Consider the following 19,492-nt stretch of genomic DNA (forward strand, 5'->3'; position numbering starts at 1 on the left):
CGAAGAAGGCATGGAAATTAAGTTGACAATTGGTGAATTTATTTTCATCAGCAATCCCATTAGAATCCTCTCATACTCTTAACTATTACCTGTATAACATTCATCATCAATTTTAATGATTTCTCAAAGCATGCAACATCGAAGACACACAGACATGTAGATACGGAATATTCGTGTACTGATCTTTGTCTGTATAGTGAAAGAGCCATGCTATGCCATTTCTTTGCTATAGCATAAGCAAGAATAGATTGTGGTGAGTGCATCCCTCTTCATTTCAGGATTCCACGTCATAGCTGTGTCGGTCACTAGAATGACTCGGAAAGTTCGGCGTAGCATGATATAAGATGGGAGTACATCCACTTGCTTTTGTTGGTTATACTTGAAAATATGAAAGATTTCTATTCATGAGATTATGTTGTAACTCTCTAGAAAACATTTAGAGCGAAATACTACATAAATCTATCTGGGGAGATAATGCATATCAACTACTTCAGGCTGGTAACGAATATCAACTTGCCATGATATTTCAATTTTCATTGCCAATTGTTCACTACTCGAACTGAAATTTAGATTATATCTGTTTTGGAAGGTAGATTATGGCTGTCATCAAGACACTTTGGGGGAATATCATCTATGTCCACGATGATATAACTGTTTTCTCTGCCTGTTTCGTCTTTATTACAGTGTGAGACCATACAGAAATTACATGTTTATAGCTAAAATAACAGCTTGAGAGTCCGACATGAACGGTGAAGAAAGCAATTGACGGGTAGTGACACCTCGTATGTCAAAAGAACACTAGTTTTGCCTATCAAATTGACTTTCTGCTATAAGTTTCAACTTTGCGATCACAGAGGTTGAAAATTGATATCGACATATCATAATCGGCGAAAAAAAAATAATGTAAGCTTGACAGTGACAAGCAATCAGGTAAAATCACTCCTTAGAATACCTTTAAGTATATATCTTTCCGTTACTAGTCAATTTGATTTTCAACATTTCTTTCTTCATTCTAACTGGTTGAATTCATTCTTCCGATGGTTCGGGTTCGACCTCGACCTCGACTTCGGCTTCGGCTTCGGCCTCCTCCTCTTCTACGTCATCCCTGCGTCTGCGACGATGGGTTTTGTTCGTGTCCTCGCCTTCCTCTTCTCCAACATCCCTGCGTCTGCGGCGTCGTTTGCCATTGACTTCACGTCGACGACGCACTTCGACCTTATTCATAGAAAAAAAGAAATATCAATGTTAAGATTTTAGTGTCACAGTCCTTTGAATTGTATCACCGAGTTGCTTACTGGAGAGTTCGATGCACTTTTCTCTGCATCAGTCGACGTCATTTTGTGGCACAATAATTATACTTAGAAGCTATGTCAACAATAAAAAAGATGCAAGTATTGCTATCGTATTGACTCCACTTTACTAGGTGGTTTTTGACGAAATATATAGTCGATAAAACTTAATCGTATGTTTCTTTTTTGCCTAAAGAAGGAAACATTATTGTTTCGTGCCATAGTCGAAATCAGCAATCGGTGAAAAGCATCGTCTCATAACTGCAACAAAATCGTTGTTCAAGAGTTTAGGGAAAATACAACTATTCCGTGATAAGGACTGATGACAACTTTCAAATAACAATAAGGACAGGAACTTCTACAAAAAGCAAAGGGATGATGGCATTTTCTTATTACATGAATTGTTTCTTTCAAGAATAATATTTATCAGACTTACCGGTAAGGCGTCCAAAGCTTGTATGTAGTAGAGTCCATTTGCTGCAAGGTATAAACATCAAGATAAGAAGGGTCATGATAAATTGACAAGTTGTTCGGGTTCCATTTATTTTGGTAAAGAGAGATATCGCAACGTTATCTATACTCACTACTGACTCGGAATTAAAAAAAAAGAAAAACGACTAATAATTTGAGCACCCATTGAATTACATAGAAGTGGCCCTTTTTTTCATGGTTATTACTCTTTTATTGTCAGGGAATCTGTATTAGCAATCGTGACCACAATGTTTACTATCGTTTAATTATTTTCTAGTTATCAATTGAACATTAGAAACTAACTATAGATTGCAGCACGACGGAAACGAAAATTCTTTTGGGGCTTCTGTGGATCGGATCTATATGTTACATCTTTACACAAGTTTTCTTAAATGATTATGGTGATATGATGATTACGTCAAATTAATATAGTTCCTGTGTAGTAAAAAACGAAAACACAATTAAAAAATAAGCATCAAATTTTTAATAACATTTTCTTTTTTTGCGTTGGTGTTGTAGCGAAAGCCAATTGTGTGTAGCGTGGACTTTCTTACTTCAGAAAGATTTCATTTGCCATACCTCGTATATCTTTATTCTCGTTCATCCTTGAAACGATTTGATATATGGCAGGGCAATGGAGAGGATAATGATTGTCTATTAAGATTCCCAGTTCGTTAATTAGTACACATGTTCCCTGTTCAACAAAGGAAAGGTGCAAGAGAGCATCATTCAAATGATTTCTTACCAATAGCAGTGTTAGGGCAATAGTAGCTATAATCGTAGCAACAGTCGTTGAACCGCTCACACGCCGCATCGCAGTAACAGTCTGATGAACGGCAATCACTTCCGACACAGTTACATCCAAAGCCGTAGCAACTTCCGTCGTAAGGCATTGGATCTGTGTATGACGGTGCTAGTTTGAAAATCAGACGGAGGAGAAATATAGGTGGCAATTCAAAAATCCGTGCGTTTACCAAGAGCCAAGTCTAAAATGTTTCGTTGATATATACACTTCCGTAACTGTGGAACTTGGACATTGTTGTTACAAAGTACTGATAATGTTCACATAATATACGCATACCATGTACGCATGTTCATTAGAATGAAATTATTAAACCATTGTGCAGAAGAGGAAGGGTTACAAATATGAGTAGTTTAACTTGTAATAACCGTGATGGTTAACGTCCTCACGATTGTCTAGTCCACAAAGGACAGGGAAACTTACAGCAGTAGTAATGTTCATCACTGTTATCGGAACAGTCATTGATTCCATCACATTCCCAATTGCCTGGTATACATTGTCCGTCGTTACATTGGAAGTCTCCGTAATTACAGGAAGAGGCTAGAAAAAAAGGAACAAGAGAAAAGAAACATTTTGATGTATACCCATGCTTCTTTTTAACTAACAATTCCTTAGAAGGAGAAGCGATTGCAATAAAAATCAAATAAGACATGTACCGAATAATTACCTACAAAATTATAAGATCTCAGGCTAAACGTATTAGATATGTGGCATATACGTTTGCTATTAATCTTTCTCATTATTATAGAATGTAAAAAGCGCTCAGACAAAAATTGCAAGGACACGAGTGGCGGCCGATATTACATTAACGAAATCATTTTACCTGGGGTAGATGCGTACCAACCGCCATCTGAAGAAAGAAAAGAGTAAAGCAGGCATCTTGAAAAGGATTGCATGTTCTACGGAATAAAGCTTCTCTCTTAATTAAAATATCGTATTTTATATAACCCACCAATACGATACTTCGATAGAACTACATGTATATGTATTGTTTTCTTTCAAGTTCAAATCGAATGCTATAACATATGTTTATTGCCAATTATAATAGTTTTAGTTTTAATTTGAGCTGTACATGGTTACAATAATCTTGCAATATTCCAAATATTAAAAAACTGATCTCCAGAAACTCTCTTTGAACACTGTATGTATTGCATTTTATGTATGAATATGATATATATATATATATATATATATATATATATATATACAAGAGTATAGAGCATAGATATAACACAATGCTTCAATGCAACAAAAATGAATTACCACATCCATATTCGTCACTGTAATCGGAGCAATCATTCCATCCGTCGCATCTCCATGAATATGGAATACACTGCCCATCGGAGCACTGGAATGAATCGCCGCCGCAGTATCCTGTGTCGGGGATTGACAGCGCGAGCATACTTAGAAATGACAATAAACTGGCAATACATCAACCAACATTTCCGCTTCAATTTAAAGTTTGCTAAGCACCACGCGTGGTATATGTCTATTAAAGAGGTGTTTTGAAGAGATTTAACATGAAAAGAAGAAGTTTCTTGAGTACAGCATCCGATAATCCCATGACGAAAGAATATTTTGGAATCAAATTTTTCAAATCGCCGACCTGCCGCATGGGCACAAGAAAATAAAAGGCACACACACACACACACACACACACACACAATCCCGGCAATAGCAACGCACAGTGAGTACACTCTTTCAGAAGCATGGTTTACATAAACCTATTATTCCACGTCACTACAATACTTGAAGTCCTCAATAAATTTCTCTTTGAAGCTAAAATCCTCATTCGATTGATTCATAAGTAACAACATATATCGACAGATCTTGAAGTGACGTAATGCCTTGCAATTTGAACGATCGGGGAACCATGACTTTCTCAGTTACTCAGATTTCAAAATCAATAACTCCATCCATCGTCATCTTTTGAACCACATCGTACACGAAAACCTCCCATTGCAATTTAGTAATCTCGTTTAATGAAACTGAGTATTGAAATGCTTTTGAAAGAAAATGGATGTTTAAAGAGATTTTTTTTCAATGAATAATGGTCTTGCTCGGTGTATCCAAAGTCGTGTGGTCACGGACTGGTAAAAGTACTTGCTACGTTTTACAGTATATGCTCTTTTCTAGGTAATGATTACATTGTATTGCTTTATTTCATTAAAAACCAGAAAATATTGCACTTAACTTTGACCGAGCAATTACTCCCTGGTATCCCATTCATTGCAATTCAAGCTAACATAGAGAGTAGAATGATATAACACAGCATTGTGCGTATCGTCAAAGTATTAAAAAGTAACCATTACTATAACAGAGAAATGTATCATTAAACGCAGTGTGGTGCAAATTTCGGCATAAATGTGACTCCCACCCACCCCTCCCACCTCCCCCCCCTCCCCCCGCTTAAAAGGGAGGAATAGAAAGTAACCAACTGATCATGAATAAATGGTTATAGAGTCGGCCTAAATTCCATAAAAGCTTCTGAATTCATACCTGGTGTTGTGTATGACCCTGTAGAGATGATGAACAATTGCAAAATACAAAGTAATAAGTATTTGGTGTTTGAACACTGACAGCTATTAGCTGATATTTAATGTCATCGTTTCGTTAATAGACGTGTGTATATACATATATGCGAACAGGAATCGCCAAACTGATGTTGTCCTCTAAACTTACTTTCAAACACGTAATAAGCACACTTAAAATGTCATAGCGGTCAATGGATACCATCTTCTACACGTCAGTAATCACAATCCAATTATTAAAACAAGTTAAAATGTGATAAATCATTTGTATGAAATGGTCATGAAATGAATAAGTATCATTCATAGAGATGCATCGAAGACTGAAAATAAAATGTCTACCCATTGTTACCTATAAAAGGGTCAACATATATAACAAATCTTATAACGTGAAGGAAAAATATTTTTTCTCAATCCAACAGAAAAATGCAATTAAAAGAAGTAATGGTAAGGATCATGGTGGCTAACTTACCACAGTGGTCTTCGTCGCTGTTGTCGGAACAGTCAACAATTCCATCACATTCCCAGTAGTCTGGTATGCACTGACCGTTGTTGCACTGAAATTGTCCTGAATTACAATATCCTGGACATAACGTTGAATCAGAAACTCAAATTAACTTTTCAGGTATTCAGAGATCAAGGGAAAGTCTTGGTTAATGTAATCTTAACATACTCGCCTCATTACGCGAAATGCAATGAAATACATACTGCATAATATATGTACTAACTAGCCAGAATAAATTGTTTTATTATTTGATGTTTTCTATCAGTCATTTTCATACCTTTTCTGCCCTTTTACATTTTGCATTTTAAAACAGGAATGGATGCTGAATATTCCGAAAACAGACTTGAGTTTTGAAGGCTAATTTGTTCCCTCTGTTCTCCGTTTTCCTCCTCCGTTTTTACATTAAATTCATGTTATTTTTTATGTTGCTTACGTCACAGGTAGAGAGATTTCTGACAGACAGATTAGAAATCAACAGAAATTTTTTCCTGCCTGAAATAATTGTGACTTTGCGTCATTATGCTGTCGTGAGGTGAGAACCAAAACAGCCACAGCTCTGCAAATGCCAACGTGATGTTGCATATAATACACATGAACCCATCATTTGGCTTGCAGGAAGGAACCAAAATACGTTTATCAACGTGAATGTCGTTGATTCAAGTTCGTGTTTGATTCAACTACAGAAATTAACACCGCCATTTAATTGCTTTAATAGTTAAATGTAAAGCAAGATCAACTTTCAATAAAGTCTATAAGTCTCACGATAAGAATCTCCGTAACATTCTTGCTTCTGTATAGGAAAGAGGAAGATCCTACAAGATCTCTTAAGCCTTTGACATAAACCAGATGGTGTGTAAGTAATGGGACTCTTAAAAGATGTACAATTTGTATGTAAAGAGAACATCGGTGAATAGAAAAGTAGCTGGGAATCTGCGACCAATTCATCAATGACTGCGCTCAGTGCCGAATATTCGGCACTGAGTGCACTAAAATACATCGTGATGATTGGTAAAATTATTCTCTGGTATCTCATTCATTATGATCCAATCTTAAGAACATAAATGTGAAATAGCACCAACGATACAACACAACATGACGTAATCTGTAAGTGTATTTACATACCTGGTGTTGTGTATCCCCCTATGCGGAGGATAAAAAAGGAATAACGAAATACAAATTAATTAGCAAATGGTGTTAAGACACACAGCTACTTCCGGATTTGTTTTTGTTTGTTTTTTCTTTTCTTTTTGGTCATTACTTTATAACAGACATGTGTACAAAAACAAGAAATAAGAAAGAGTTATTATTTATAAACTTCCTTTCCAGAATCTAACTTTAAATCTAAAGAAGTACTAATAATAATCTAAAACATATATTGGAAAAAAGTATTAATCCTGCAAAGCAAAATCTTAACTCCCAAAATTTCCTTCACAATGTTCCCAATCAACATTCCACCTGTATCAAATTACAAGGATGATTTCATTTTTTATTTTGTACCAGTGACTGCAATTCTACGAAAAGCCACCACAGAATCCAAAGAAACTGTAACAATATGTATTAATCTTTCGTGCGGGTGCAAATGGTTTCGTGGTATTAAAACAATTTAAGACCCAGGCATATCTGTCAGCCACTTTTGTTTTTGTTATATCAGATGAGGACAAGACTAGGTAATGCACGCTACATTACACTTGTCTATTTGAGAAACTGCATTCTTTTTTAGATGCTGACACAAATATGAGTACCATGAAACTTCTTGTCATAGCACGGATAAAACGGATTCTTATTTATAGGAGGATCGGCGAATTGTATGGGAGTCCTATTTCATTGAAAGAGTGAGAATTCACTGCCCTGCACTGTTTTCATTGGTACAAGATTTCACACGAGGAAAAATATACACTATCTATCCATGTTGTATAAAGTCGGAGGTACAATCATAATGCGAGTGTTAACTGAACATTTGGTGTTGTTGTTTTTTATCATTAATCCAAACGATGAAAGACTCCGTGCAGTTGTTTTCTAAAGACCAGCTCATGCAAAGACAGTTTTGTAAATAAAACTGACTTAACATGTCCATGTTACGAACAATAACTTGCTTGGCAATTGGAACATGTTATGTCGAGAGCCTATCTCTCATTTGAACTTCTAGGTTAAAAAAAAAAATCAATTTGAGAGGAAAATTTATGAAGCAGTATCAGAGCAGGAAGAATGTGGCTTTGGTATGGTTTCAATGCAGCAAAGGGAGTGTGCCACTACGCGTCACTCTCATTTAAGTGAATGGCATATGGATATTAGTGATATTTGACAAAGTCGCAGTTTGAAGTATAGTTCTATTTCTATAGGGGAAAATGTTGCGATGATACTGCCTCACACACATTGAACTGTGACGTCCTCAATCAATTTTTCATTGTTTTCCCTCCAATAACGAAACATGTTATCCAGATAACATCATGAATGCATAGATTATAGGAGATAACTCCAATCAGAGCCTCTGGGAAAATCAGAGGCTTGATAAGGAATATCATAGTGAGATGTAGATGTAACACATATTATTTATGCTTTTATTTTGCTATTTTTCGTAATGTATATCCCTAGGTATGATTTATTCTGAATTGTGGAGTTCCTTACTCACCATAACAAATGACGCTAGCGTCCTCGCTATGACCGCAATTGTGCGAGCCAAATCCATTGTGCGGACATTGGTTGATGTCACTCTCGCTGCCAGAGCACTGGACATCGTCCATCCAGATCGGCCCGCTCCCCTGGCCGAAATATGCCGATTGAAGTGCAGAGGTGGCGCCGCTAAACCCGAGCATCCTGCAGATGACATTGGCGTCATATATGTCCCAGGAATCATCGCATACTGTTCCCCACTGATAATCGACCAAAACTTCCACTCGGCCTTCGTTGTAGCTACTTCCACCGATCAAACGAACTGCATCCACACTTAGAGATGATCCTGTGAGAGTACAGTTGGGGCATTTTCAAGTTTAAGAAACTGTCTTTCCGTTACTTTAATTCCTTATGTTTACGATTCATTCATTTAAGCGTATGGTCCTGGTTGATGTCGTTTGTTAGCTATTGCTAGTCGGCTAGTACGAACTACATGGAGTGGGTATCTTTCTCCTGTTTTCTTGTCTGAGCAAGCAGGGGGACCACTTCAGCGGGTTAGCACCCAGCTCTTTGCTATGAATGAATGAAGTAGGATCTTTTATGTGCGTGAGTTGTGGCTATTTAAAACTCATATACACGGGACCTCCATTTGATGTTCTGTCCGAGGGAGAGAGTGTTTTGCCTCTTGCTAGAGGAGACGGATGCCTACACACAGTGAGGGAATCGATCCGAGGTCCTTTGGATCAGGAGGCAGACCCGAATCACCGCCCTTATGTACACTATAATTTCATAATCATCAATAAGCCATGGTACATCTATGACAAAACGTTGCCGGAACTTAAAGGATAGTTTTTTGACGTGAGAGGGACAATCATCGTTTCCATATATATATATATATATATATATATATATATATATATATATATTATGTATGAGTATCTGAATATAAGAACGACCCAAGTCCATGGGAAGTCATATCTTTTTTATTTGTCCAATAATATTCTATTTAACTGTGATGGGAAGGCAACATTGTATATAAAAATTAGTACATATTATCACAATTAACATTTGCATTAATTGTGGTGAGGTCATTTTGTGTGATGGACTTGGGTCGTTGTTTTAACCATATGGACTTGGGTCGTTCTTTGAATCATATACAGGATATGCTCCTATATTAATGGTATGGTAAAAGCATTAGATAAGAGAGTTTTGTTACTTTTTTCAGCTTTTAGTCCGTATGGCCTACACAAATGTAGTTGTCTACCATAGTATAATGTCCTTCATCACTATACTAATCCATCATGTGTGTGTATCTGTCTGCGTGCACGTCTGTGTGTATACATGGAGCTACAATGTGCATATGCGTATGTACTAAATGTGTGGAAATGTCTTCCATCTGTCTCTTATAAGCAATAATTATGTGGACGTTGTAACTAAGGATCCGCAAGAGGTACCCAGCTGAAACTTTGCACATGCATAACTAAGAGGATAAAGCTATCCCCATCAACTCATGGTTGCATATACCTATTCTAAGGTCAAGTTTCAAGGTCATTGGTCAAGTTTGAATAGCAAAATGTCACAATTTTCCCTGTGTCTCTGAAGTGCAGGAAATATATCTTTATTATTACACACGTATTACTAAGCACTAGTTCTCCGAATATTGTTGGTCATTTGTTCAAAAGTAAGGTAAAAATGCTGTCAGTTCACTAGTTTCTCCATCTTCTAAAATAGTGTGATTGCTGCACATCTAGTTACTCCTAAATTCAGATCATACATAGGCATTAACATGCGCACTAAAAACATGAATTTCTCCACATGATTCCCCAATAATTTTGTGTTATTCAAATCGCAGGAACTTTGATCTTTTGTACCTTTTTGTACCTTTTTTTGTATCTTTCCCCACTGCTCTAAAGTCTTTTGCTCTTATTTTGCTTCCATCATTGTCCATTCTACCCAATTCCTTTGTTTTTCCCAACCTAACTCCTCATCACTGTCTAGTAAGTCATGTCCACTTTTGCCCGAATTCACGAAGGTGGTACAATTAAAACCGTGGTTTAAACCATGGACAAAAACCATGGAGCGCCAAGTGTCGTATGGAATATTTCGTTACGAAATCAGTCATTTCTTCGATGAAATGATTATTTTGTAACGAAACGGCAACATTTTGTAACGAAATGAACATTTCGTCCACGAAATGGTCATTTTGTCGACGAAATATTCCATGCGACAATTGGCACTCCATGGTTTGTGTCCATGGTTTAATTTGGCCAAAATTGGACTTGGGTCGTTCTTATATTCAGGTCAATAATTCAAGAAGCATGGACAGATATCAATTGTGAGTGAAAAGGTATAGTACCCCGGAATCACCGACGATTTTCTAATAACCTTGTTTACTCTTATCACGTAATATCCGAAAATATGGAATATGCTATGACACTGCATGAGACCTATTCAGTATACATTGTAATGTAAAGCTTTACAATGTGACGACTTCTAACCAACATAGAAACAGATTACTTAACAAAGTGTGTAGGGATCTTTTAAGGCCGTGTCACACCATTCCGGGCAAGCTACGCGGGCTTGTGGCGAGGAGGTAGTTTCCAGCACGTAGAAGATTTTCAGCGGGCGAACAAGAATGTTTGCAATTTTCATTCATGCCTTGTCATACCGTACGGGGGGACTTCTGCGGCTTGACTTGCGGGAAAACAAATTTACTCCCCGGAGCTCTCCGCAGTTGGTCCGCACCTGACAGTATCTAGCGCGTAGTTGCCCGGAGGTGCTCACGCAAGTCCGATTTAACCGCAGCTAAGTTTGATCATGACCAAAACTTTTTCCGGGTGAGTCGCGGGAATGCCCGTAGAGGTCCACGCAGAACGCCAGTAGGAGACCCCTAGCGGCAGTACTTCCCAGGCAATTCCCACGCAGGTACTTCGCAGTCCCGTATGCAGCCAAGATAATGAAATTCTGTGAGATTTCAGCCATTCCATTAGAGGAATTCCTTCACTGAGCTGTCAGCCCCCACGCGACTGGTACAAAGGTCACACAGTATACTCGCAAGTATAACGCATCCAGCAAGTAAGACGCATGCGCTTACTCGCACAAATCCTTTTTCGCCCTCCGGAATGTCCGGTATGCTAGAAAATCCCTACACGTAACAAGCCCGAGTAGCTTGCCCGGAAAGGTGTAACAGGGGCTAAACACGGTTGCGGGTAAAAAAATATGCGTGCGCACCTCTGGGCGACTACTTTTGAGATACATGCTCGGTACTGTCATGTGCGGATCATCTACGGGGACCTCCGGGTAGTCAAAATTGTTCTTTGCAAGTCGCACGCAAGGCTGGTGTGACACGGCCTTTACAATTTGATTCAACCAAGGGGAAAAAAATATGTGTGTGTGTGTGTGTGTGTGTGTGTGTGTGTGTGTGTGTGTAATAGAAGGCAACCCTCTTATTCTGAAAGAGTGCTGCAATAAAGGATTCCATATGATTAGGTACAAAATCTTCATACCTGGTGTTGAGTATCCCCCTGTGGAGGTGATAAACAACGGAATACACAATTAGTACATGGTTTTTTTTTAAGTTGGACAACCATTGGCTCATATTCATAATGGACATATGAATACAAATAAGATAGGAAAAACAGGTGTTGTCATAAGCTTCCGTTGAAATTTGAAACCACACTAAGACAAGTAATGCCGATCAAAGGTTACTATAGCTTACAACTCAACCATACCCTAAAAATAAGAACACAACTTGAATCACTAAAGTTCTTCGTTTCACGACCACTTAATGTTGTTCGATTTTTATGAGATTTGGCTTGCTAGGGAGGAACCAAATGTGTAACAACATGATTTAAGTTGATAATAATCAAGTAAGTCTGAATTAAATTCAAATGCATACAGCGTCCAAATCATATTCAGTGTCTTTCAATGTTACCATTAGGGCATTATATTGTCCATTGGGCGGTGAAGATAACTCTTGAAATCCTCAAGAGAGGTTGATAGTAACAACGTGTTTTTTTTCGAAAATGAGAAAGGCAAATGCTAAAAGACACCTCAAAGTCTTTGCAGTAAACCAAGTACCTTCTTTGCAGGGTTCTGATTAAGAGGTACAGGAAGAAATGGGAGTAGGTAAAAACGCAGGATGGAGTATTAAACGACTTCGTTCAATAATCTTCGTCCTTCGTGTCATATAATATCATAAACCCTATAATTGATATCTGCTAATCATGAATATCAAACACATCAAACACAAAGAATTCAACAATAAACAAAAGCATACCTAAAAAAAAGAATTAAAAACAGAAGACTTACAGTAACATCAGTAGGATTTTCAAGACTTAAAGTTTCATGAGTGAAATGCGACACCTACCGCAATAGTATTCATCGCTGCCATCGGAACAGTCGCTGTATCCATTACATTGCCAGTATGATGGTATGCAGTTTCCATTGTAACATTGAAACTGCCAGCTTCCACAGTATTGATAGCCTACAAACAAGAATATTACACAACTCTTTGTTTTCACGGCTACCCAAAGTTGCTTATTATCATTCTTCATAAAAAAGTAGCCCATTGTCAACGATTGTTTATCTATAATAACCTATTTTCTCTATGATTAGATATTCGAGGAATATGAAATAGTATGATATCACCCATCATCAACCAAGTCATCATAATGTAACAATTTGCAACATGAATACGTTATTTGAAACAATGTGATTGAATGAAAGCACGAGAACGAAGTTTTAGAGGAAGACAAATTGAAAAGCTCAATGTGATTGGATCTCAACATCATGTTACACAGCCCCTTTCAAGCAAAATTACAGAAGACATGCGTCTAATCCCAGATAAGGTTGAATTGTAAATTCTATAGTTGCTACCGAAAATCGTCATACCTTGTGTTGTGTATCCCCCTGTAAAGATAATAAAGAAGGATCACGGAAAACAAAATAGTTGGTACATGGTTTCGGAACTTACAAATATTTTGCTGATAATGGTCATCGTTGAAAAAAACACTACGTGCACAACACTTAGACAAGTAATGACGGTTAATGATTACTATTACTTACAATTTGATAATCAGAAAGCATTTACAAAAAGCAACAAAGCGTCTCTAGATAAATCTTGCAAAAAGACACAAAATTCTAGTGGCAGTTTTACTTTCGGAAAAGAACCAAGCAATCTGCGCCACTTACGACATTTCATAACAAGGTGTGGAATAGTGAATTAAAGGTCAAAGTGAATTATGAATTACTGAAATCGTCTGAAGTTTATTTATTTGAACTATTTTGGCAAATAACTTCAAATTCTTGTAGAAAGTATACTACCTAACGGTTCGCGTTGGCCATTAATCGACAATGCGGATTCAAATGCAATAACATTTTATGTTCATCGAGAACATCTTATATACTTGCAATAAAACCGCACGAAAAATAATGTACTATTTTAAGCCTATATTTATTCTAACTACAAGAAAGAATACAAATTAATATTTATAGTCAAAAGAGTACATAGATACTATTTTCAAGATAGATGGGTGCGCCGGATGTTTGAAATTATAAGCCCTTATCTTTTTCTGCTAATGATGAACAGCAAAACGTGAACAATACGACTGCATTTAACACAAAGAATTCAATGATAGTCAAAGGCATGCAAAATCATCTTAAAACAGATGAGATAAAGACACATCTGTAGGATATTGAAGATTTTAAAGTTTAATGGGGTTGTAGAAGTATAGAACTCATGCAGCGGAGAGGCAGGGACATATGGACTGCACACCTACCGCAATTGTATTCATCGCTGCCATCGGAACAGTCGCTGTATCCATTACATTGCCAATAATCTGGTATACAGTATCCATTGTTACATTGAAACTGCCAGCTTCCACAGTAGTGATAGCCTACAAACAAGAATATTACATGAACCATTGTTTTCAAGGCTACCGAGAGTTGCTTATTATCATTCTTTAAAAAAAAAGTAGTCAGGTATCAACAATTGTTTATCTCTAATAATCTATTTCTTCTTATCATTAGATATCCGAGGAATAAGAAATAGTATGATATCACCCATCATCAAGCCAAGGTATCATAATGTAACAATTTGTAACATGAATACGTTTTTTTTTTTAACGACGTAATTCGATGAAAGCACGAGAACGAAGTTTTAGAGGGAGACAAATTGAAAAGCTCAACGTGATTGGATCTCAAAACCATGTGACACGGCCCCTTTCAAACAAAATTGCACAAGACAAGCCTCTAAGCCTCAGATAAGGTTGAATTGTAAACTCTATAGTTGCTACGGAAATCGTCATACCTTGTGTTGTGTATCCCCCTATAAAGATGATAAAGAGAGATTATGGAAAATAGATTATATAGTTGGTACATGATTTTGGAACTTACAAAACATTTTGCTGACAATGGTCATGGTTGATAAAAAAGACATGCGCACATGTGCACAAAGTAATGACGGCCAATGTTTACCAGCACTTACAATTTAATGATCGGAAAGCATCAAAAAAAAAAAAAAAAAAGCATCTCTAGATAAACCTTGCAAAATGACACAATATCCTCCTGGCAGTTTTACTTTTAGATAACAACCAAGTAATCTGCGCCACTTATAACATTTCATAACAAAGTGTGAAGTAGTGAATTAAAGGTCGAAGTGAATTATGAATATTAGTGAAATCTTTTTAAGTCAGTTCAATTGAACTATTTCGAAAAAATAACATAAAATATTTGTAGCAAGTAAAGTATAGTACGTAGCAGGTTTCCGTAGGCACGGGTTCGAAAATGCGGATTAAACTGCAACCACAATTCATTTTCATCAAGAACATCATGCATACTTTCAATAAAACCGCAAGAAAAATAAAGTACTATTTTCAGGCTCTATTTATTCTAGTTAGAAGAAAGAATTCAAATCAGTATTTATAGTCAAAAGAGTACATAGATACTTTTTTTGAAGATGCTGTTTTGATGTTCAAGATTTTAAAGTGTAATGGAGTTTCAAAAGTAGAGAACTCAATATCAGCGGATAGCCAGTGGCATATGAAATGTACACCTACCGCAATTGTATTCATCGCTGCCATCGGAACAGTCGCTGTATCCATTACATTGCCAATAATCTGGTATACAGTTTCCATTGTAACATTGGAACTCCCAGCTTCCACAGTATTGATAACCTACAAACAAAAATCACATTGTTTTGAAGTTGTTTTTATAAATTTTCTAAAACTATTTTTCGTCCCTTACAACAGGACAGAATTTTGCCGGACATATTAGAAAAAAAAAAGGAATCGTTTCCTACTTGATTTAATTATGACTTTACATGATTATGCAGTAGTGAGCTGAACACCAAAACGGTCAAGAGCTATAGGCCTATAAATGTCAAAATGATGTGGCATAAGATAATGCACATAAACGTGAAAATGGGCGTCCAGGTGAGGAACATTATGTTTATTAACATGAGTGTATCTATTACAAGTTTTACTTCAGTTCGATTACAGAAACAGATTACAGAAAGCAAGGTTACTGTTATTCCATATCTGTTGTCTGCAGGGGACACGAAGAGAATCGTTGAAATCCTTACGGGCATTAATAACCTTTCTTTTTTTTTGGGGGGGGGGTGGGGAGGAGTAAATGAAAGAGGAAAATCCATCAACAGTCCCTAAGTCTTTATAATGAACCAGATGATGACAAACTTATAGGGCTTTAGTTTCAGAGGCATGTTTTTTCCCCCTAATCTTCATTTCTCTTATCATCCTATCATACATTGTACATCATGAAATAGTATAATATGACAGGTACCATGCAGCTTCGTAATTGTTTGAAGGTGCATAATACCTATCATATATGTGTATATATGTGATATAAACCTAATATGGCATTAAAACGCTTTATCCTGGCGAGGAAAGCGCATGTTGTATATATATATATATATATATATATATATATATATATATATATTATATATATATATGTGTGTGTGTGTGTGTGTGTGTGTGTATGTATTACATACGAAGAGTTTGTTTGCAAAAACCGATAAGTCCATATTTGCCAAATGGATATATTTGCGATTAAAGGTCAAGAAAAATAAAGAGAATAATAAGAAGATGTGTGCTCCTTTTGACCATAACTTCACAAATATACCTTTATATGCAGTGACCAATACATCATTTAAAAGGTATTATTTTGTACTTTATGACAGAGATCGTACTTCAAAATCTTCAAAAATGATTGTATAGATAATCATTATGATGTATTAATTTCTGACATGAAACATATCATTCAGCACAGTTTGCTGGGATAACATTGATGTGACTCACCGTCCCCCCCCCCCACACACACACACATAAAAAAATAAGGAATCCATGAAATAATTCTTAATGGGGGTGAAATCATCAACTCCATACATCTTACGAAATTCAGTGAGTCATCATACCTTGTGTTGTGTATCCCCCTGCAAAGATAATGAAGAATAAGTTCAGGAATTCAGAAATAGTGTGTACTTTTTTAAAACTTTGTAAACATTGCCTAATTAAAGTCTTGGTTATAAATATTCATGATAGATAAATTACATTGTTTACAAACGAGAAGTACGTGTTGTCTTAAGCCTGCGTTGAAACACTTAACCAAATTAAGAAAAATAAAGACGGTCAATGGTTACTACATTCGGCTTACAGCTCAATAATCACAAAATACAAAAGCAATAAAAATCTCCATGATTAGAATTCAACAACCCATTCAAAATGCCACACTCGTACACGGAGAGGTACACAGTCGCGAACAACCTAACATTAGTGACACGCAGTACATTTAATAGGAAAGTGCGGAACTTTGCACTTTAAAAGTCAAAGTGAATTGTAGAATAATGCAAATCTGTTAAAAGCAATTCATTCAAACAATTTCCGATAATAACTTGAAATATTCGTGGTGTTTAGAACCGAACAGTTTTCCTTATGCCATGGCCCGACTGTGTGGATGGAAGAGAAATTACGTTTCATGTTCATTAAGAATACTATTAAACAGGAAGAATGATCAATATTTGAAGACTGTTATTCAAAGGCATGTTACTATACAAAGATTATCATATCTTCTGCGTGCAGAAATAACATTCTTTATCGAATCCAAGCAAAATTCAGTTCAAGATTTCATACGCACAATCACATTCTGACACTTTACAATAAACCTTGCCTATAGACTGCATAGATTAAAAAGGCTAATGTCCCGAGTTAATTTGAATGACCTTTTTTGTTCTTAACTTTTATCCCTTTGTTCGTTTGTTTGTTTGTTTTTTTGTTTGTTTGTTCATTTTCCATTTGTGACCTTGCACCTCAAAACAAACAAAAAGTCGCCAGACATGAATTTTTAGTTAAGACCATATTCTGAAAGAGCAGACTTTAAGCTTTAAAATGATGTATAACTCAAATCAAATGGACTCTCCTAACCTATCTAAATATTGGAAAGAAAGCACAAACTCAGGAAAAGTGTGAACTGAGAAAAGAGGCTCTGAAGTACAGTGTCTATTCAAGCGCTTAATCTTTACCAAACCGTGCTGGCTGTGCGATGAATGGGACAAAAAACAGGAAGTAAACCACCAGAGTAACAACAATGAAGGGATCATCAGATTAAAATGAAATTAAGCATTCCTCATTAACACATTCTGTCCATAATTAATGCCAACTTTCAAAGCAGTAGCACTATCCTTTCAAAAGTTATTAGAGTTGAAAGTGAAGAGTGTGGACAAGGTTTTTCAGAAATGAAAAAGGGATTCTAAAGACACACCTAATCACACTATTCTACCAAAAATGTTCGAGATAAACTGCTAAAAAAACACACTTTCCTGCCCGTTTTATGATACCAAATTTTAGCATAATGTAAAAGAAGACCCGTTCTTTCAGAAAATATGAAAAAGTCAAGTTCGGCTAGGTTGACCCATTTCACTTATTTTCAGTCCTCACGCAAAATCAGTGTGTGCGACTTTATGTTCGTTTTGAGGTGCACGGTCACATTTGAGAAGATGGCTGGATAGCCCATATCCAGCTATAAGCTGGTCTTCCATGGGGTCCAGTTGGATGTGAGGCGGGACAATTTCACCGGGTTAAACACCCTGCTCTTTGCGATGAATGAATGAAGCGGGATCTTTTACGTGCATGTTGCGACTCGTTCGCACACGGGACCTCCGTTTTATGTCCTATCCGAGGAACAGATGATAACACACAACATTGCTCAGTGAAATTCGGGTATCGAACCCAGGTTGCTTGGGTCGAGGCAGACGCGCTACCGACTGAGCCAACTCACCGCTATGACAGCCCTAACTGTTCGCAGCTACTAACGTCACTCAAAGTAACGTGGAAATGTAGCGCTGGGACTCCTTTGCTTTTTCTTAAGGCTAAACGGGGGAGAAACTCCTAATTCTTTGACGAAAATGAATGTCATTACGACTCGAGCAGAATGTGCATCGTATTAGAATTAGATTTAGTTTTTAGAAGTTCGAATTTCAAGTGTAGGTACAATCTGAAATGCATTATATGATTCTACCTTCGAATAGTCGTTCCAACCTTGACAGTAAGCACATAAAAAATTGGTACATTTACCTTGTTGGCAGTATCCCGGGGAAATTGAAATGTCGTCTATGGCGATATCACCTGTGAAGCTACTCCCACGTACACCTTCCATGGTAATGTAGAATGACCGGTAGTAGTTGTAAATACTAATCTGGATTAATAAATGATATATGACGACGTGTTTGAAGCTTTTCGACACAGTAGGTAATTTAGTATGATCAAAAATCGTTTCTTGATGTACTGCACCGCATTTTTAACATGCACTGTGAGCTTGTTGACTTTAAGCCCTTTTCACTGGTCCAGTTTCTCTACTTTCCAAATTCATTAACCTGAGATGGTTTTTCGATGTTTCTCCGATCAAACGTTTCTCATTGGAGTCTGCTTTATTCAGCACCCTTTGAATCAAAACCCATTATGAATTGCTTGGTTTTGCACACAGGAGTCTAAATACTTTGGAGATTTCACAGTAATTGGCTCCTAAAAATGAATACATTTCTGTAAAAAAAAGAAGAAGTATATATATGTACATGAATAACACATGTAGGCCCTATATTATATTACATGTATATCTATATCTATAAATATATATATATATATATATAATATTATATATATATATATATATATATATATATATATATATATATATCATTATGTGTGCGTGAACGTGTGTGTGTCTGGATGTGTACATTTGCGAGCAAAAACCAAAATGTGTAATTCCATTTTTT

The 19,492-nt window shown here is 36.6% G+C and overlaps 1 protein-coding gene across 11 annotated transcripts in view; it reads right to left on the minus strand.

Annotated features, from left to right (window-relative positions):
* LOC139725492 (MAM and LDL-receptor class A domain-containing protein 2-like) overlaps positions 1–19,492 on the minus strand; it is a 197,655-nt gene that overhangs the window by 158,820 nt on the left and 19,343 nt on the right. For 2 of the 11 annotated variants that reach the window (XM_071636577.1, XM_071636570.1), the window contains one exon: positions 18,795–18,915. The exons of 8 other annotated variants lie outside the window; for them this stretch is intronic. In XM_071636577.1, coding sequence (XP_071492678.1) covers positions 18,795–18,915 — 121 coding nt within the window. Of the gene's footprint in view, positions 1–13,098; positions 13,117–13,985; positions 14,103–14,515; positions 14,534–15,263; positions 15,381–16,639; positions 16,658–18,794; positions 18,916–19,492 lie in introns of all 11 variants that reach the window. One more of the 11 variants, XM_071636571.1, reaches the window with a different exon arrangement.

The sequence above is a fragment of the Diadema antillarum genome, unplaced genomic scaffold, assembly GCF_040938485.1.
Source record: "Diadema antillarum isolate AM-2024a unplaced genomic scaffold, OU_Dant_1.0 seq00000047_RagTag, whole genome shotgun sequence".
NCBI lineage: Eukaryota > Metazoa > Echinodermata > Echinoidea > Diadematoida > Diadematidae > Diadema > Diadema antillarum.